Below are 21,069 nucleotides of genomic sequence, written 5' to 3'. Positions count from 1 at the left end.
AGAGAGAGAGAGAGAGAGAGAGAGAGAGAGAGAGAAGAAAAGGTTTTTCTAAACAGAGGCAGAAGCCAAACCATAATTTGGTTTAATAACTATCTCTGTCTTTAAAGCAATCCTAGCAATTTGATGTAGTTGTTAAGGCATCAGGCTTGAAACTGGGAGACTGGAGTTCTAGTCCCAATCTGAGGCAAAAAGCCAGCTAGGTGATCTTGGGCTAGTCACTTTCTCTCAGCTTTTGTTGTGGTCCACAACAAAATCCTCTGTTGGCAGCAGAGTCAGACAGTGAGGAGATTGGGAAAGAACATGGGCCAGTCCTGGAGTTTAGGGAAGGCTCAGACAAGGGCTCTGCTTCGGAGGCAGAGATGGGGCCAGGGCCATCTGGGAGTTATGGGCTGCCTCCGGAGCCTCTAAAGTTGGACATCAGCGAGGCAGAGGAACAGGGGGAGCCTGTTCCCAGTGCGCGCATGTGCAGAGCTGCCTGAAGGCAAGAACAGTTAAGACCAAAGAGACAACTCGGGAGTAGGGCTTGGAGATGATTGGCCCCTCCCATAAGACATAAAGGAGGAGCAAAGGCACGTGAGCCTTTGCAGGAAGCAACTTTCTTTGTTTTGATCCGTTTAAATTCTGAAGCTCCATTTTTTTGACTCTGTGCTCTCTGTGGCCTTGCAAAGCTAATTGCCAATTAGGTCTTTGGCAGCATGCCAAGGGAGATAAAGGTGGGTGGTTATCAGCCTTATCCTGAAGGACTGTGGCAGAGTTCTGTCGGACTCTTTACAAACTAATTGTGACTCATTACGGGCTGTGAATGAACATAATTCACAGCTGTTGAAATTAAAAAAAGGGGTTTTGGGACTAATCATGTGCTTTTTACTGCCTCAGAAAGCCTAGGTCAGCACAGCCTTAGGAAGGAGAAAACAGCAAACCACTTTTGAAAATCCTTGCCAAGAAAACTGCAAGGACTCGTTCAAGCAGTCCCCAAGAGTCAGGCATGACTGAATGGAAAGGGGGGAGGGAGGGGAGGAAAGAGGATATACAACTGTAGATAATTATTCTAGTCTTTGAGAATAAGGAATAGCATCAATATGAAGAGAAGATCACTTACTATGCACAATTGATTGCTTCAGGGTATATTGGGATAGCAATCATTGCAAGAGCAAAACCATCCAGGACCAACATCAGAATGAAAAGCCAAAGCTGACTGCAAAATCAAAAGCACAGACACAATGCTTCATTTCAGCTGTAATTCATAGTATCTCTCTGCCACCTGCCATTAAAAGGCCACCCAACTGTCAGTGACCTTAGAGATTTAGAGTCCACCACTTCTTTTATCTCTTAAGTGTCATTCTCACTGACTGCAATAACACTACACATAGCTCCTTTCTGTTAGTCGGGGACTGCTATGTTGTTGTTGTTTTTAAAATTTGATTTATATGCCGCCCTTCTCCGGAGACTCAGGGCGGCTTACAATGTGCTAAGCAATAGCCTTCATCCTTTTGTATATTTATACAGAGTCAGCTTATTGCCCCCACAACTGGGTCCTCAATTTACCTACCTTAGAAAGGATGGAAGGCTGAGTCAACCTTGAGCCTGGTGAGATTCGAACCTGCAGTAATTGCAGGCAGCTGGTCTAATAACAGGGTGCTTGTACTACCAAGGCTCTGTTAAACCATTCAGGTTTCATGCTGGTGCTACCAGGATTTTAAGCCATTTTAAAAATATTCTGCCTAAACTCTGGGTCACTTCAGTGAAGATCTGCCAATTAAGGCTTCAATTAAGATTCCCAGCTACAGAACAGAAGCCCTCCATTGAGCAATTCCCTTACTGTTGGTCCCTCCCAATGTTTCATGCCTGGAAAATAATTGACAATTGTATGTACTCATAAGCATATATTTAACTAAAGTTAAGCTAAATACAGCATTAAAGTATCAAAATACACACGCATGCAGATACAACAACCAAGTTTTAAATAAATAAAATAATCCTTTCTTGCATTTTTTCCAGATTTGGATGAATAATGTCCGACGCAGATACTGATAAAAATAGCCTCTCAATAGCATAGTTCTGGCTGACATACAGAAATTCACTGATTTAAAACTTAGAGCAGGCATTTTCTTTTCAGTGATTTTTTTTCTTTTTCTGAGCTATATTTCTTAGTCTTGGGCTTTTTTTAAACAAAGACACTGGTGCAACTTTTCATTATTTTCCATGTCATCTAAGATGAGAGTTTCATTCCTGTTCCAGGAACAGAAGGGAAGGGAAGGGACAACTCGCTGCAGCCAACTTGCCATGTGATAATTCACCATGGCCAGCCTGCCATGGTACAATGTGCTGCAGGAGAATTCAATAATTCAATTTATTTATTTAACATAAATCATTATTTTAACGGTTATCATTTAGTCCTTCCTTTGGCATGATGATGATTCTATTCCACTGTTTCTCTGATATTAGTGTAACTCTTCTCCTAAGGCAAGTTGTCCCATGATGAGTTGGCCATGGGGAGTTGGCCACAGTGAGTTTGCTGCACCAAATTGGCCATGGGGAGTTGTTATAAACCAGGGAAGGGAAGGGAAGGGAAGGGAAGGGAAGGGAAGGGTGATTTTGTTAAGTTTTAAGCCAGTGACCCTCTGCGTGTCAGAAAAATGTCCTGACTCCTAACCAATATGCAACTGGAACATCAGCAATAACAGTAGCCAGAACAGAGCTTAGAGATTAGTGATCCAGATGAGAGGATGTTCTAGTCACTATGCACTGTAGGGGTAAGGATGAGAAGCAGGAAATGTCTCTAAGCCTTCCCATTCACAGATAAGGAAAAATAGAATTGTACAGCTGTTATTCTATCCACAGGCTGAAGAAAACATTAAAAAGAATACTAATGCTAGGCAGCAGAGTTCATTTATTGGGGTACAAAAATTTGATATTATATCAAATTATATTTAATACACAGCCGTTTCCTTATTGACTTAATGAAAAGTGGTGGGTTGCTACCTGTTCACCCCAGATAGGGCAAACTGGTAGTGGCAGTGGTGGGAGGCTCCGCCCACCCGCTTTTGCGCATGGGAGCGCATGCCCACAAGAGAACCGTTAGCGACGGGTTTTGAAATCCTACCCCTGCTTCAGACCAGGAAAGTTAGTGAAGTATATCTTACCTTTCAATATGTAAGATGGGAGCTGGCCCTAAGAAAATATAGCATAATGTGGTCAGAAAAGCTCCAATGATTAGTAGCCACTTCCTTAACCTCTGTAAGAGATAGACAAAGAACTTGATTCTCATAAAAACAACAACCATATTTGAATAAATTGAATGCATTAATTCAACCAATAGGGAATAAAGTGAAATAACTGAGAAATTTCACATTAGATCATTTTATGTATTCAGTTCAACCAGAACCTAACATTCATCTTCACTTTCTTTTTAGAAGATGTAACCAATCCTATGAAAGAGGTTACTTTTTCAAGAGCAAAGGGTGACTAGGGAAAACTTCTTCTCTTTCTCCCAATGAAAGTGTTGCACGAGCAAACTGGTTCTTCCAAAAATTAAGATTCAACTTGTCTGTTGCTTGGTGAACAAAAACACAAGTTTCATCACATCTATCAAATCAGAGATGGGACTTTTTGATTGGATGGCAGTGACAAACCAGCTCTACAGTTCTTCCACACATTATGAATATATTGTATTACTATTTCTTACCATTTCTTGGCTGAGGAAACTCATTAGGCAGAAACATGTCTTCATAGCTGATCTATGGGATTTGGTAAGATCCAATGTCAACACAAGGATTTCTATTATTTGGCTTCTGAAGCATGTCAAACCTAAACACCAATACTGGATAATCACAACTGGCAAATCTAAAAAAGTTTAAAAATTGAAATAAGGCTGGGGTAAGATCTTGTACTCACCGGCTTTTTATCACTTAGAAAACCAAGAAGTGGTGAAGATAAGGAATAAGGGAGCGCTAGGGCCAGAAAAACCAATCCTACGTATCCTGCTGGCAATTTAAACTATAGAAAGAAAACCAATATTCTTGTTAGGGCATAAAAATAGAATACAATATTATTTCAATGCAGGTAGTCCTTAACTGACAACAGTTCATTGAGTGACCGTTCAAAGTTACAACGCATTGAAAAAAGTGACTTATGACTGGTTTTCATACTTGGGGGCTTGGGTGGGTGTGGCCAGCTCAGCATCGCTCATATCGGGGGCGCCTGGGATGGCCAGAGTGCTCTGCCAATGAAAACAGGCTCCTAAGCGTTATTTCGGCTGTGACAGACTCCTGCAACCCTCTGCCAGGGAAAATGGAGCTGGGGAATGCCGCCCGCAGCCCTTGCAAGCTCCATTTTCAGCTGTGATGGCCTCCTGCAACCCTCTGCCAGCGAAAAGAGATCTCGGGAGGGCTGCCCCCAGCTCTCCCGAGCTCCATTTTCGCTGGCAGAGGCACTGTGAGACGGTACTTCATTGTTTTCAGGACAGCCCCGCAGGCCAGATCTAAACATCCCATGGGCCGGATCCGCCCCCCAGCCTTGATTTTGACACCCCTGCTTCAAAGTGTACACAAATGTAGCACCTGCCTGCAGTTCGTTAAAACAATCCCATCTTTTCCTGAGATCATGTGGCAGCAGGCAATCCTACTGGCAATTTAAACTATAGAAAGAAAACCAATATTCTTGTTAGGGCATAAAAACAGAATACAATATTAATTCAATACACGTAGATCTCAACTGACAACAGTTCATTGAGTGACCGTTCAAAGTTACAACAGCATTGAAAAAAGTGACTTATGACTGGTTTTCACACTTACGACCATTTTTCACACTTACAATGATTGCGGCATCCCCACGATCACATGATCAGAATTTAGATGCTTGGCAACTGATTCATATTTAAGACGGTTGCAGTAACTCTGGGCCATCTGACAGCCTTTCGTTTCCTTCTCATAAGCAAAGTCAATGGAGAAACCAGATTCATTAAACAATTGTATTACTAACTTAACAGCTGCAGTGATTCACTTAACAACCATCACGAGAAGTGTCGTAAAATTAGACTTGGGTCACTTAACAACTGCTTTGCTTAGTAATGGAAATTCTGGTCTCAATTGTGGTCTTAAGTCAAGGACTACCTGCTTTGACCACGTGGCTGAAGATGAATCACATCAGATATATTTCATGTTAGTAATGTTTTCCTTATGTTGTTTTAAAGCAGGGGTGTCAAACTTGATTTCATTGAGGGCCGCATCAAGGTTGTGTTTGACCTTGAGGGACCAGGGTCAGCATGCCAAGGTAGGTATGGTCAGTTCAACGTCACTCGTGTCGGGGTCCCTGTGGTGGCCCGAGTGCTTTGCCAGCAAAACGGGTGCCCAACAGTGGTGGGTTTCAAAAATTTTTACTACCGGCTCTGTGGGTGTGGCTTGGTGGGCGTGGCAGGGGAAGGATACTGTAAAATCTCCATTCCCAACCCATTCCAGGGGAAGGTTACTGCAAAATCCCCATTTCCTCCCGATCAGCTGGGATTCGGGAGGCAGAGAATAGATGGGGGCAGGACCGTCAGAATTTTTACTACCGATTCTCTGAACTACTCAAAATCTCTGCTACCGGTTCTCCAGAACTGGTCAGAACCTACTGAAACCCACCTCTGGCGCCCAAGCTCCATTTTTGGCTGCAACGGCCTCCTGAAGCCCTCTGCCAGCGAAAACTACCATTTTTGCTAGCAGAGGCACATGGGTTGGTCTTTCGCTGTTTCTGGGGCGGCCCCGCGGGCCAGATCTAAACACCCCATAGGCCAGATCCGGCCCATGGGCCTTGAGTTTGACAGGTTATAATTTCTGAGGCATGAACTTATTTATATTTTGGAGCCCATATGACCCTTTGGCACTGCTAATTAGAATTACAATGTAGGAAGAGACATCTAAAAATGTAGCAACCATTTGAAAGGTTAAAACAAACAGATAATATGTGTTATACACCCATGATTTATAAATCTTTGATCAAATCTATTAAGCTTGATGAGTTCTTTTAGAATGGATAGGATGTATCTAAAAGATTTTTTTTTCTTCCAAAATGTACCTACTTTTTCCAAGACAAATAAAGACATTGTAGGATCCAGAAAAGCTATACTTGAACTTAGTCCAAATATATTTAGACAAAGGATTGCAACTTTTGGTAGAACAATAAGCTTCAAGAACGAATCTTTCTTAGGAATTGAATCTGAAATTGGAAAAGCATAGAATATAAAATTAATTATTATAGTAGCTAATCTTTTACACATTAAATATTTTACACATTAAAAGATACTAGTCCTTGCCCTAAGTCTACAGTCCTGAATTCAGATAAAGAAGAAGAAATAGCCTTTCCCTGTTAATATCTAACCAGGCTGACATAGGCTGACACACAAATTGTATTTATCATGCATTTTCCTTATAAACAAGAATATGAATCATTTAAAATATCAGTTATGAGCAGGATGAATGTATCAGGACAGAAGGTAGCATCCTGTATACCATGTCTAGCATACGAACGGTTATGGATAATGATAATACAGTTAGAAGTTATCACGCCCAAATACGGTTCTTGCCCTGATATCACCTTCAGCCCAGCCCATTTCCATTTAGCATTTTAAATGCTAAAAGAGCCTGCCAAACTTGTTCATCAGAAAGGCCAACAGGAAGGGGACTTCCGGTGGCTCCGCAGACGTCGAGGACGGTCTCCATAGACCGCCAGCCACCCGATCTGTTAAAACCGCCCTGACAGCGCTAAACAGCTGTCCGGCGGTTTGAAAAAACTCTCCTTCGGGCAAAGAAGGAGAGGAGAGTCGGAGGGGGTGGGTAGAGCTCCCCGAAAGTAACTGGATTAATTCCAGGGACTCGGAGGGTGAGAGCTCCCCAGTTCACCCCTCCCATCGCTCCGGATCGCTGGTGCCTCTGTCTTCAGAGCAAGACGTCTGCGTCCAATTCTGCCGGCAAACAGTGAGTTTTAATGATTTTCAACAAGGCAGACAGAGCGGAAGCAAGAGTGCAAGCTTTTTAAGAGAAACAGAACTTAACTCTGTGAATACATTGTTGCAAACGGAGCTCTCTGGAGCTGGAGGCTGGGAGGAAGCCTTTGTTATGGGCGGAAGGGAAAGTGAAAGTTAAAAGGAAACTGCTTGTTAATAGCCCTCTGCCTGAAGAGAAAACTGCTGGGTATTGAGTATAGTTTGAAGAGAGGATTGTTTATTTTGGAAAAACCTTGAAATATACTTTCTAAGACTGTTTACAAGATTTCCTGGCTGTAAAAGGAAAACTTTTTTTAAAATAAAATGGCTGCTAAACAACTAAAGCCACCAACTTCTAAAGGGGGAGGAGGTTCCCCTGTAGTGACTCAAAAACAACAACTTCCGGCTGATACACAGTCACAAGACCTTAAAGAATTTATAATGGGTGCCCTGAATAATCAGACAGAAATGATGAAAGAATTTTCAGAGGAGTTAAAGAAACTTACAAGTGTGGTGGAGGAAAAACATGATGAAATAAGAGATGACATTGTTTATGCAGTTTCAGGATTGGCTACTCACATGTTAAAGATTGAGGAGAGAGTGCGGGAAATTGATGATGCCAACTTGGAGATTGCAACTAAACTGGGAGAGGTTATGATACAGACAGAGAAAGTGGATGACGAGATGGTTATGTTACAATACAGGTCAATGGAATTTGCCCTGAGGCTGAGAGGTTTGAAAGAAAAGAGTGGTGAAAATTTAAAAGATGTTTGCTCCAACGCTTTAGCAGAGCTGATTCCAGAAAGGCCAGAAGATGTGGCAATTCAAATGGACAAAATTTACAGGGTCAATTCCTGGCTGGCAAAACAAAAGCAGCTACCAAGAGATGTGGTGATCTATTTTACAACAAGGAGAGTTAGAAATGACATTTTGCAAGCGTCTTATAGAAATAAGATTAAAGTGGAAGGACAAGAGCTGGTGGTCCTGAAAGAGCTCCCTCCTAAAATGTTAAGAGACAGAAAGCAGTTTGGCTTTTTGGTGAATGAACTAAGAAACCAGCAACTTCAGTACAGATGGGATGTCCCATTTGGGATAATAGTGACACACGCTGGGCAAAGACATCGTTTAAACACAGTTGGAAAGGCAAAAGATTTTTATGCCAACGTTTTAAAGGCTGGAAGGCCACCCTCACCAGGGGGTGCTAGAAAGCAATTGGAAATTACTCAACAAGAGAAAGATGGAGGGCAACCACAAACCTATGCTCAAGCACTAGCTGGAGGAGCTATTCTGGAAGAAGATCCATTACTGAGTGGGGGTCCACCACCAACCCTTGAGTCATTAACGATGATTCAGCTGCCAAAAGATCAACGACTGACAAGAGCTACCTATAAACAACATTTGGCACAACAGCCTCAAGATCCAACTCAACAAGCCCAAAAAACACAAGCAGTGGGAGGAGCTAGGCCGAAGTCTAAAATGGCGGAGGAGGTTCAGCTGATGCTCTCAAAGCTTGGAACGCCCAGAGATGGCAAATAAATTTCTATCATGGAATGTTAACGGTTTAAATTCTCCACAAAAAAGAAAGAAAATATTTCATTATTTGAAGCAATTTCAGAACGATGTTATTTGTTTGCAAGAAACGCATATCAAATCTTCAGATCAAAAGTACTTGATAAATTCGAAATTAGGTACACATTTTGTGGCATCAGCACCAGAAAAGAAAAATGGCCTAGTAATATACGTTAAAAGAGGCTTAGTGGCCAATTTAATTGAGGCTGACACTCAAGGTAGATATATTGCAATTGAATTAACAACACAGAGTGGGAAGCTGCTTGTAATTGGAGTATACGCACCTAATCAACAACAAGATAAATTTTACAAACTTTTACATACCAAAATATTACAATGGGACTATAGATCCTTATTTTTAATGGGTGATTGGAATGGGGTATTAGATACCCAGAAAGATAAAAAAAGTCTTTCCAAGATCTCCATGCGTGCCAAGTTGCCTAAATCTTTTTTTGATATTTTGGAGGATATGGAGCTTAGAGACATTTGGAGAGAAAGGAACGTATTGGAGAGCGATTTTACTTTTTTCTCAGATAGGCACCAATCTTTTTCGAGGATTGATTTTATATTAACTACAAACGATCTTTTTTCTAGGGTGAAGAGTACGAAGATATGTCCAAGAACTTTAACTGATCATAGCCCGGTTTGGGTGGAACTAGAGCAGGAGAGAGGGGAAAGGAGGTCTTGGAGGTTAAATGAGAATTTATTTAGGTATGAAGATAATTTGTGTGAGCTTAAAAAACAAATGAAAGAATTTTTTATTAATAATATGAACAAAGGAACTTCGATGGAGATGGTATGGGATGCGTGTAAGGCTTATATGAGAGGAACATTAATCTTTTTGAATAATAAATATAGATTAAAACAACAAAATAGACGGAAAGAGATAGAGGAGGAAATTAAAAAGAAAGAACAATTGCTTATAACTAACCCGGGAGATAAAAAGGCAAAAGACATGATTAATATTTTAAGAGAGCAATTTAATATGTTAATGGCGGGGCAAGTAGCAACCAGCATACAATATGCCAGACATAACACATTTTGTAATGCTAATAAACCTGGGAGATGGTTGGCTTACACGATGAGGAAAAAACAGAAATCACGTATTATAGACAAGATAGAATTTAGAGGTAAAGAGATTTATCAACAGAATTTAATAAAAAAGGCTTTTTTGGAGTTTTATACAAAATTATATGCTAAAGATGCAATTCAAGATGTTGATATTGATAGATATTTAAAGATGGAGATTCCTGAATTAACGTTGGAACAGAGAGAGAGATTGAATCAGCCAATAACTTCTGAGGAAATTGTTGGGGCAATTAAACAATTAAAAATAGGTAAGGCTCCGGGAACAGATGGACTAACAGCTGTTTATTATAAACATTTACAATCCGAAATGTTAGAACCACTAAAAATTTTATTTAATAAAATACAATTAGGAGGAGGAGTACCACCTTCTTGGAAAACAGCCTTTGTTTCACTAATTCCAAAGGAGGATCAAAATTCCATTAAACCGGAGAATTTCAGGCCAATTTCACTTCTGAATACTGATTATAAGATTTTTGCTAAAATATTAGCTAATAGACTAATGCCAGTTATGCAACAAATAATTCACAATGATCAATCAGGGTTTATAAAAGGTAGACAAATGAGATATAATGTTAGACAAATTGTAAACTTACTGGAATATTTGGAAAAAAATAATCAAGTCCCTGCAGCGTTTATATTTTTGGATGCAGAGAAGGCATTTGATCGTTTGAACTGGCAATTTTTGTTTAAAATAATAGAGAAAATGCACTTTGGGGAATATACACAATCAATTAGAGCGATATACCAGCAGCAAACAGCACAAATCATAGTTAATGGAGGTTTAACAGAGGCTTTTAAAATTGAGAAAGGAACAAGACAGGGGTGTCCTCTGTCCCCACTATTATTTATTTTGACTTTGGAGGTACTATTGAATAAGATACGTGATTCAGAAAAATTGAAGGGTATTGTAATTAGACAACAAGATTACAGATTAAGAGCCTTTGCAGATGATTTGGTTATTACTTTATCTCAACCTATAGAGTCGGCTCCATACATATTGGATATAATTGATCAATATGGGAAAGTATCAGGATTTAAAGTTAATTCACATAAGACAAAGATGATAGTTAAAAATATGACTACATTTGAAAGAGACAAACTAGCAAGATTAACAGATTTTGAAATAGTTAAAAAGGTTAAATATCTAGGGGTATACATAGCAGCTTCAAATACAAAATTATACAAAAACAATTATGAGGTACTTTGGCAGAAGGTACAGAAGGATATGGAAAATTGGAAAAAATTACAGTTGTCTTTATTGGGAAGAATTGCAGCAATTAAAATGAATGTTTTACCAAGATTTTTATTTCTGTTCCAAATGATACCTGTGCTTAAGAAAGATGAAAATTTGAGAGAATGGCAGAAAGGTGTTAATATTTTTATTTGGGCTGGGAAAAAACCCAGAATAAAAATGAAAATTATACAAGATACACGGGAAAGAGGGGGTCTTAAAATGCCTAATTTAAGATTATATTATGAAGCAGCGGTTTTATCACAAAGCAGTGATTGGTTTAACTTAACTGAGGGGAGAATTTTGAATTTAGAAGGTTATGACTTGTTATATGGATGGCATGCCTATTTGTTATATGATAAAAAAGTGGATAAAGTATTTAAGGTTCACATATTAAGAAATGCTTTGTTAAGGGTTTGGAAAAAATATCAATATAAGCTAAATTATAAGATACCTTTATGGGCAAATCCTAGACATGCAATAGAAAATATAAGTATAGAACAAAAACAGGAGGTGATTACTTATAAAGAGCTTCTTATTATGGAAAGGGGGGTAATGTATTTGAAATCTTTAGATACACTGAGAGAAGAAGGTATAATTTATACATGGTTTCAGTATGGTCAACTTCAAGCTAGATGGAAGGAAGATCAAAAAACTGGCTTTGTGCAAAATGAGGAGAATTTGGTTAAACAAATTAGAGATCAAAAACAAATGCATATTAAAAGGTTGTATAATGCTTTACTGGAAATAGATTCTGAGACTGAATTGGTTAAAGACTGTATGATTAAATGGGCACAAAATTTTCAAGAGCCAGTAATGATGGAAACTTGGGAAAAGATTTGGATTAGAAATGTGAAATTTACACAAGCACAAAATTTAAGAGAAAATTTTTATAAAATGTTTTATAGATGGCACTTAGATCCTAAAAAATTATCATGTATGTATTCTAATGTGCAAGCTAAATGTTGGAGATGTGACTGTGATGATGCAACTTATTATCATATATGGTGGACTTGTAGAAAAATCAAAGCATTTTGGATAAAGATTTGGTGGGTGATGCAGAATATTCTTAAAAAGAGATTGAAATTTACTCCACAGTTGTTCTTACTGGGTATAACTATGGATTGTACAGTTGCAGAGACTAAATTGATTTTGAACTTGATAACAGCAGCAAGATTGCTGGTAGCACAACATTGGAAGAAGGACTTTTTGCCTACTATTGAAGATTGGATATTGAAAGTAACTAATTTAGCTGAAATGGCTAAAATTTCAGCATATTTGAAGGATCACACACAAGAAAGGTACATACAGGACTGGAGAAGATGGATTGATTATATACAAAATAAGTACCAGACCAAAAAATATCAAATAGCTTATGAATGATTTTTCTTATTTGTATAAGTGTTATATAAGTGATATTAGATGTATTATGTTTAAGAAATAGGATTTTACATATGGAGGGTTAAGAAATTTTTTTATAGGGGTGTTAGTTTATTGATTGGTTATGCAATTTAGATTATTGTTAAAGATCAATAGAAATACCTTGTGTTCTGCTCTGGGAAGTCGGGGAGGGGGAGGGGGGGTTGGGGGGTGGGGGGGGTTGCGGGGAAAATATGTTTGTTTTTAAAACTTTTTCAATAAAAAAAAAAAAGAAAGGCCAACAGCTTCCATCAGCAATAATGCCGCTACAATTAATTTTCTATAGAAAATTATATTTACTACACGTTCCTGCAGAACACATCCATGTAAAATACCACAATATTTTTTTTTTATTGTGCTATCATCATCTCTCTTGTTTTTCATTGCTTTCTAAGCTTTCCCTGAGGCATATGAGGAGAGATTGCCATTTAAGACAAAAAATATTTTGGCAAATATATACAGCCATTGCAGCAGAGCTCTGGCATGCTTCAGAGCAAATATGTCAAACTCAATTTCATTGAGCGCCGCATCAAAGTGATGTTTGACCGTGGGGAGCCGGGGTGGATGTGGCCAGCTCAACATCACTCATATCGGGAGCGCCTGTGATGGCTGGAGCAGTCTGCCAATGAAAACAGGCTCCTAAGTGCTATTTCGGCTGTGACAGACTCTGTTGTGGCCCCGCCCTCTGAGCCTGTCCCATCGGAGGAAGAAAGCTCCGAGCATGAGGAAGAGGAGTCAGCCAGGCCTCCCTCTCCAGGCCCCTCCCCTCTGGCATTGTTTCAAGTGCCGGCTGAGGGAGAGGAAACAGCTGATTCGAGTCAAAGTGATAATGAAACATCATTCCTGGACGTACGCCTCCGAAGGCGTGATAAACGTTTGCAGCAGCTTGGGAGGCGTGCTAGGGATTAGAACTGAGTCACTGGACCACACCCCAGAGACTATATAATAGAGGGTAGTGGTCAAAGGATCCTTGTGACGAACAAAGCAAAACCTTGGAGTCACTAAAGCCTCGTCCGGAACTGCTGGGAGGAATATTATTTCTGTTTGGACTTTCTTGAACGTTCGTATCTTATCTGTCTGTTTGTGAAAATAAAGACCCTTGGCAGACGGTGTGTCTATCGCTGCCAAGTCGGAGATAAGACCTGGGTGCGTTCCAAAGTGTTTCCTTAACCCTCGACTGGCTGTGTGGGTGTGGGTGTGGGTACGGGGACAGATCATCTTGTTCGTCACCCCATACTCCATCGTTAACCCACGATGGACCAACAGCTGCAGCAGCAGATACAGCAGATGCTGGAGGCCAATCAGCTTCTGCAACAGCAAGTAGCACAGCTAACTGCCCAACTTGCTTTGGGAAATGCTCCTGCAGCTCCACCTCCTCCCCCTCCCCGTCCGAGATGCCCAGTGAATGTGCCAGATAGGTTTTCTGGGCAGCAGGAGATGTTTCCGGCCTTCTTGGGACAATGCCAACTGTTTATGGCAATGAGGCCGGAGGATTTTCCGGATGACCGGGCTCGGGTGGCATTTGTTATCAGCTCCCTCTCGGGCACTGCCGCCCGATGGGCCACGCCCCTGTTGTTGCAAGATAGCCCCTTGCTCCTGGACTTTCAGGGCTTTTTACAACACCTGCGCACCATGTTTGAGGACCCCCTCCGGGTGCAGACGGCAGCGAGGCGCATCAAGGACCTCCGCCAAGGCAAGCGCCCCCTGCAGGACTATATTGCAGAGTTCCGACTGCTAGGCCAGGATTCGGCTTGGAATGAGGTGGCGCTGATGGACGCTTTCCAGGACGGCCTTTCTGACGAGATGCAGGACGAGCTGGTTCGTGTGGAGGCACCACCGACCCTCGACGCGCTGGTGACCCAATGCCTGCGCATCGACGCCCGCTTGCAACGGCGACGGCCCCGTCGGGCTCTTCCGGAACCATCGACAGCGTCGGCACCCCCGCGTTTCGCACCGACAGCGCTCCGGACCGCACAGCGTTTTGTGGTGACGGCTGAGGAGCCTATGGAGCTCGGAGCAGCCAGACCTCAACTGACGGCCCAGGAGCGGATGCGGAGACGTCAAGGGGGGTTGTGCCTCTATTGCGGCGAGGCGGGACATTTTGCCGCCTCGTGTCCCCGGAAGCGGAGTGGACCGCTCAAGCCTGTTCCGGAGTCTCGGCGTGACCTGCCGGGAAACGGGCCAGGCCTGGCCTAGGGGAAACTCTGGGTCAGGCACGTGACCATGCCCCGCCGGAGTTGGCGGCTGTGGACTGTGAGCCCCCTCGGCACCTGATTTTGAACACCCGGGTGTTGTTGGCTAACCGGTCGGAGGGGCTCCAGGCGCACGCGCTGGTGGACTCGGGGGCCACCACGAACTTTATGGACCAGGCCTTTGTGGCCCATTACAAAGTCCCCTTGGTTCCAGTGGACCCTCCGTTGAGGGTTGAAACTATAGATGGGCGGGAACTCGTGGCGGGACCCATCAAAACCGCTACCCAGCCCTTGCGCCTCGCCATTGGAAACCACGAGGAGGCGATCCAGTTTTACGTAACGGCGGATCTGCACTTTCCCTTGGTCCTGGGGATGGCCTGGCTTCGAGCGCACGACCCTCAGGTGGCGTGGTCGAGAAACGCCATCTCGTTCCCGAGCCTGCAGTGTGTCGACCACCTTCGCCACACCTGCGCCGGCCAGGACGTCTCTGCCCCAAACGTCTCCTTGCCTCCGGAGCTGACGCCCTTCGCCGACGTGTTCAGCGAGAAGGAGGCGGACCGCTTGCCCCCGCACCGACCCTACGACTGTGCGGTGGACCTAATGCCCAACGCGCCCCTGCCCTCGGGACGCCTGTACTCCATGTCGGAGCCCGAGCTGGCCGCCTTACGGGACTTTCTGGAAAAGAACCTGGCCCGTGGGTTCATCCGGCCTTCGACCTCCCCGCTCTCGGCCCCGGTCCTCTTCGTTAAAAAGAAGACGGGGGACTTGCGCCTGTGTTGCGACTACCGGCGCTTGAACGCCATCACAGTGCGAAATCGCTACCCCCTGCCGCTGATCCCGGAGCTGATGGAGAGGTTGCGGGAGGCCTCGATCTTCACTAAGCTCGATCTCCGAGGGGCTTACAACCTGGTGCGCATGAGAGAGGGGGACGAGTGGAAGACGGCGTTCGGCACGCGGTACGGACACTTCGAGTATACCGTCATGCCGTTCGGGTTGACCAACGCCCCCGCGGTCTTCCAGCACTTGATGAACGATGTGTTCCGGGACATGCTGGATCGGTTCGTGGTGATCTACTTGGATGACATTTTGATCTATTCCCGGACCCCGGAAAGTCACCTCCAGCATGTCCGCCAGGTCCTGCAGCGCCTGCGGGAGCACCAGCTCTATGCGAAGTTGGAGAAATGCTACTTCTTCCAGACTTCCATAGAGTTCCTCAGGCACATCATCACCCCCGAGGGCATCGCGATGGACCCGCACAAGGTGGAGGCCTTGCGCAGTTGGGAACCCCCACGTCGGGTGAAGGACGTCCAGCGTCTGTTGGGATTCGCCAACTACTATCGGACCTTCATCCCGGGCTTCGCCACCCTGACCTTGCCGTTGACCCAGCTCCTTCGGAAGAAGGTCCCGTTCCAGTGGGGGCCCCCGCAGCAGCAGGCCTTCGAGGTCCTCAAGCAGGCCTTCCTCACGGAGCCAGTCCTGAGGCACCCCAATCCACACCGTCCGTTCGTGGTGGAGATGGACGCGTCCAACGTGGCGATTGGGGCGGTGCTGCTACAGGCTCCGGTGGATGGCGGCACTCTTTTTCCCTGCGCATACTACTCCCGGAAACTCAACCCTTCCGAGCGCAACTACACCATCTGGGAAAAGGAGTTGCTGGCCATCAAGGCCGCGTTCGAGGCTTGGCGACATCACCTCGAGGGGGCCCGACACCAGGTGGAGGTGCGGACGGACCATCGGAACCTGGAGCACCTCACCACGGCATGGAAGTTGAACCAGCAGCAGATCCGGTGGTCGTTGTTTTTCGCCCGGTTCAACTTCCACGTCACCTACATTCCGAGCAACCTCAACCAGAGGGCGGACGCGCTATCCCGTAAGCCGGAATACTTTTGCCCCAAGGACTCCCTTCCCCCCTGGACGGTGCTGCCAGCGGACTCCTTGGCCGCGGTCCAGGAACCGGTGGACCTGCGGGCTCGGGTGCTGGAAGCGCAGCGACGGGACGACTGGTCGCAGCAGCGGAGAGCGGACGTCGGCCCCGCGTCCCCATGGACCGTGGAGGAGGGCTTGCTCAGACATCGGGGTCGGCTGTACGTGCCCACGAGTCCGCTCCGAGCCCTCATCATGAACCAGTGTCATGACAACCCCGCGGCGGGGCACTTCGGCTTCTTTAAGACTTTGAACCTGGTGACGCGGACTTTTTGGTGGCCTCGGGTACGGCACGACGTGCACGCCTACGTGACGTCCTGTGTGACGTGCCGACAGGCCAAAGCCGCGTCCGGCCCCCCTCCCGGACTCCTCCAGCCGCTACCGACACCGGAGAGACCTTGGGGAGACATCTCCATGGACTTCCTGACAGACCTGCCCCTGTCTGCTACGTACACGACCGTCCTCGTGGTGGTGGATGCGCTCACGAAGATGGCACATTTCATCCCGTGCTGCGGCCTGCCCTCGGCCCGCACCACGGCTCGCCTGTTCCTGCAACATATCTTCCGCCTCCACGGCCTGCCGGACCGGGTGGTTTCGGACCGCGGGGCCCAGTTCACGGCTCGCTTCTGGAAAAGCCTGATGGCCGCGCTGGAGGTGCAGGTGTGCCTGTCATCGTCGCACCATCCGGAGACTGACGGGGGCACGGAGAAGGTCATCGGCATACTGGAGCAGTACCTCCGCTGTTTTGTCAACCAGCAGCAGGACAACTGGGCCGAGTACCTTCCCCTGGCGGAGTTCGCTTTTAATAACTCCCAACACACCTCCACCCAGATGACCCCGTTCCATGCCAACGTCGGATACCATCCACGGCTTTTCCCGTTGACCATCATGGACTCCCCTGTTCCCGAGACCCGGGACTTCCTCTCGGAGCTGCAGGCAGTGCAGCAACTGGTGCGGCGGCAGCTGATCCGGGCGAAAGAGGATTATAAACGGTTCGCCGATCGCGCCCGCCGGGCGACGCCACCGCTGGAAGTAGGAGATCGGGTGTGGTTGTCCACGAAACACCTCCCCACGGACCGGCCGGTGAGGAAACTGGCCCAACGCTTTATCGGTCCCTTCCCTATCGAGGCGGTCATCAATCCGGTGGCCTACCGGTTGACTCTACCCCGCTCCATGCGGCTCCACCCTGTTTTTCATCGGTCCCTCCTGGTCCCTGAGGCCCCCGCGAGCCATCTCCGCCGCCTGCCGACACCTGCCCCCCCAGCCGCAGCCGACGAGGACGATGCCTCGACGTACGAGGTGGACAGTATCCGGGACTCCCGTTGGCTGAAGGGGCGCTTCCAATACCTCATTGCCTGGAAGGGGTACGGGCCCGAGGATTTCACCTGGGTGGACGCATCTGCCGTTCAGGCCCCTGACCTGGTGCGGGCTTTCCACGAACAGTTCCCGTCCCGACCCCATCCCGACCGTCAGACCCGGGGGAAGGGCCCTGCGGTGGGGGATAGTGTTGTGGCCCCGCCCTCTGAGCCTGTCCCATCGGAGGAAGAAAGCTCCGAGCATGAGGAAGAGGAGTCAGCCAGGCCTCCCTCTCCAGGCCCCTCCCCTCTGGCATTGTTTCAAGTGCCGGCTGAGGGAGAGGAAACAGCTGATTCGAGTCAAAGTGATAATGAAACATCATTCCTGGACGCACGCCTCCGAAGGCGTGATAAACGTTTGCAGCAGCTTGGGAGGCGTGCTAGGGATTAGAACTGAGTCACTGGACCACACCCCAGAGACTATATAATAGAGGGTAGTGGTCAAAGGATCCTTGTGACGAACAAAGCAAAACCTTGGAGTCACTAAAGCCTCGTCCGGAACTGCTGGGAGGAATATTATTTCTGTTTGGACTTTCTTGAACGTTCGTATCTTATCTGTCTGTTTGTGAAAATAAAGACCCTTGGCAGACGGTGTGTCTATCGCTGCCAAGTCGGAGATAAGACCTGGGTGCGTTCCAAAGTGTTTCCTTAACCCTCGACTGGCTGTGTGGGTGTGTGTGTGGGTACGGGGACAGATCAGACTCCTGCAACTCTCTGCCAGTGAAAATGGATCTCAGGAGGGCCGTCTTTTCCTGAGTTCATGTGGCAGCAGGCAATCCTAAGAGAAGTTGAAACTGCTTTCAAGATTTGCTGAATGACCACAAGATTCACTTAACAACTGCAGCGGTTTGCTTATCGAATGTGGCAAAAAGGTCATAAAATGGGGCAAAACTCACTTAACAACCATCTCGCTTAGTAACAAAAATATTGAGCTCAATTGTGGTAATAAATTGAGGATTACAGGTAGACCTCGATTTACAGCAGTTCATTTAGTGACAGTTCAAAGTTACAACAGCACTGAAAAAAGTGACTTACAACCGTTTTTCACACTTATGACCATTGCAGCATCCTCACGGTCATGTGATCAAGAGTTGGATGCTTGGCAACTGGTTATGATGGTTGCAGTGTCCCGGGGCCATGTGATCCCCTTTTGTGATCATGTGACAAGCAAAGCCAATGGGGAAAGCAGATTCATTTAACCACCATGTTATTTAATAACTGCAGTGACTCACTTAAGAAATTGGGAAGAAAGGAAGGAAGAAAGGAAAACTGCAGAAAGGAACAAAACTCACTTAACAAATTTCTCACTTTACAACATAAATTTTGGGCTCAATTTCAAAGAAAGAAACTGTCAGATGTAAATGCCTTATTCTCTAATGTGTAAATAGTATATGAATGGGGTATCAGGGGTTAACTTATTCTTCACTTTTTAATGTATTCATAATTCACCACTCCCACTTATAGCTCCACCCATTGTATATATAAGGAGCCACCTACACCTTTTTCCTTGCTTCTATCTGTGAATATTCAGTGAATATAGAATGCCTATTGTAAATAAAAGGAAGTATATTTAAACCTTTAACTCTCACTAATTTTATTGAGTCTGATCCTGAAAATATTGCAACAAGCTGGTAGCAGAGGATGGTTAATTGACTCAATAAAAAAAAAACTTAAAAAATGTCTAAGAAAGATAGGCCCAACACCAGGGCCTACAGCAAAGAAATGGAAACAGAACAAGAAATAATCAACGAATCCACAAACGCAATTTCGAGAGAATCCGAAGAATACACCACTGAAGACGAAGAAATAATAGACGAAAATGATGACCAGGAGGAAATTGAAATAGAGAATAACGAACTCAGGTCAGAGATATTAAAACTATTAAAAAGCCAGAAGAATGATGAAAGCCTCATCGCGAACCTCCAAGAAATGCTGAAGAACAGCGGAGCAGCGAGAGAGAAAAACATCACTAATGAGAAGTCTAAAGACCCAAAAACAGTGAGTGATATGACTGCAGAGAAAGTCATTACGAAGAAGAAAAACAGTGATCCCGCGCGAAATTTTGAATGGCAGCCATCTTGGTTTCAACAGGCCTCCAAGGTGAGCGAAGCAGAGCCAATCAAAATGCTCAATTCAAAATTTCTGGCGCGAAAAACGTTATCAGACAACGAAAATGAAAAAGAAGATTCGAACTCCTCAGAAGAATCAGAATCAGAAAGTGAAGATGACTCAACAAAATCCCAAATAAAATCAGCAATGAAAACACTTTTTGCTGCATTTGGGCCAAAACTAAAAATTACCAAAGAGCCACCGAAGAAGCGAGCGAGCAAGCCGATGCCTCAGGACCTGCCCGCTCCCATCCTGACTTCGAAAGCGACGACGCCCGAACCCAGAGAGCCTTGTCGATTCCGCCCTACACCACAGACCGAAGCAAGTGCCAACGCCCCCAAAAGAAAAAGAAGAGCAGCCGCCGTCGTCAGAACTCCCAAGGTCGAACCAGAGACCGACTCGTCTGAAGCAGAGCAGAGCGAGCGAGCCGCAATGGAGAGAACCTTCCACGACGACTCCAAAGAAGAAATGGACAACGCGCATGCGCGAAACTACGCAGACGGTCCGGGAAGACATGAACTGGCGAGAGAACCACGCAGACTCGTTGCGAGCATCCCCATGCCGTTTTGCAATTTTCTACACTTGCGAGACCACGGACTACCTCAGGTCGTAAGTAATGGACAAAATAATGTCGGAAATTTACCCAGTGACTTCCCAAAACTAAGGGTTGATGGCGTTAATTTGCAAGAATGGTATCAACAGCTCCAGGTTGTCTTTATGAAGGAAAATTTACTATTTTTTATCACTAGTCCCCCAAAAAGACCTTGGACTTTAAAAATAGATTGTTTACACCATAGAGCATTTTTCTTAATAATATCTAGTGTGTCTCCTGCAATGTATCATAGCATCAAACCTAATCTGACTGTTTCAGAAATTATTCAATGCATGTTTAATTTGTTTCACAGCGATAGTGTGGCTACCACCACAAGAATGTCTAAGGATTTCTTTTCATCTAGAGTGAAACCAGGGGTTTCCATAAGTGAGCATTTAATATCTTTAAACAAAATAAGAGCTGAGCTGCATTTGAGGGGGGAGGTGATTTCAGACCAAACAATGAAAAGTGTTATTATCAACTCACTTGATTCATCATGGGACAGTTTTATGTCACATTTAGACACTATCAATCTAGGATATTTATCCATAGAAAGTCTATACAATAAATTGATAGCAGAAGACAATTCAAGAAATAATCGTTCTAGCAATCACACAGAACACAAACCT

The 21,069-nt window shown here is 44.9% G+C and overlaps 1 protein-coding gene across 1 annotated transcript in view; it reads right to left on the bottom strand.

The window, feature by feature from the left end:
- The window catches only part of SLC18B1 (solute carrier family 18 member B1), a 61,500-nt gene that overhangs the window by 19,826 nt on the left and 20,605 nt on the right, over positions 1–21,069 (bottom strand). Inside the window, exons 8-11 of the mRNA XM_070952529.1 lie at positions 6,059–6,195; positions 3,895–3,996; positions 3,144–3,235; positions 1,100–1,195 (exon numbers count right to left, since the gene is read on the bottom strand). Coding sequence (XP_070808630.1) covers positions 1,100–1,195; positions 3,144–3,235; positions 3,895–3,996; positions 6,059–6,195 — 427 coding nt within the window. The remainder of the gene's footprint in view (positions 1–1,099; positions 1,196–3,143; positions 3,236–3,894; positions 3,997–6,058; positions 6,196–21,069) is intronic.

Source organism: Pituophis catenifer, unplaced genomic scaffold, assembly GCF_029215685.1.
Source record: "Pituophis catenifer annectens isolate HBS135680 unplaced genomic scaffold, rPitCat1.0.hap2 SCAF_1, whole genome shotgun sequence".
NCBI classification, from domain to species: domain Eukaryota; kingdom Metazoa; phylum Chordata; class Lepidosauria; order Squamata; family Colubridae; genus Pituophis; species Pituophis catenifer.
Note: the sequence above shows the minus strand (reverse complement) of the source record. Positions and strands in the feature narration are given on the sequence as shown.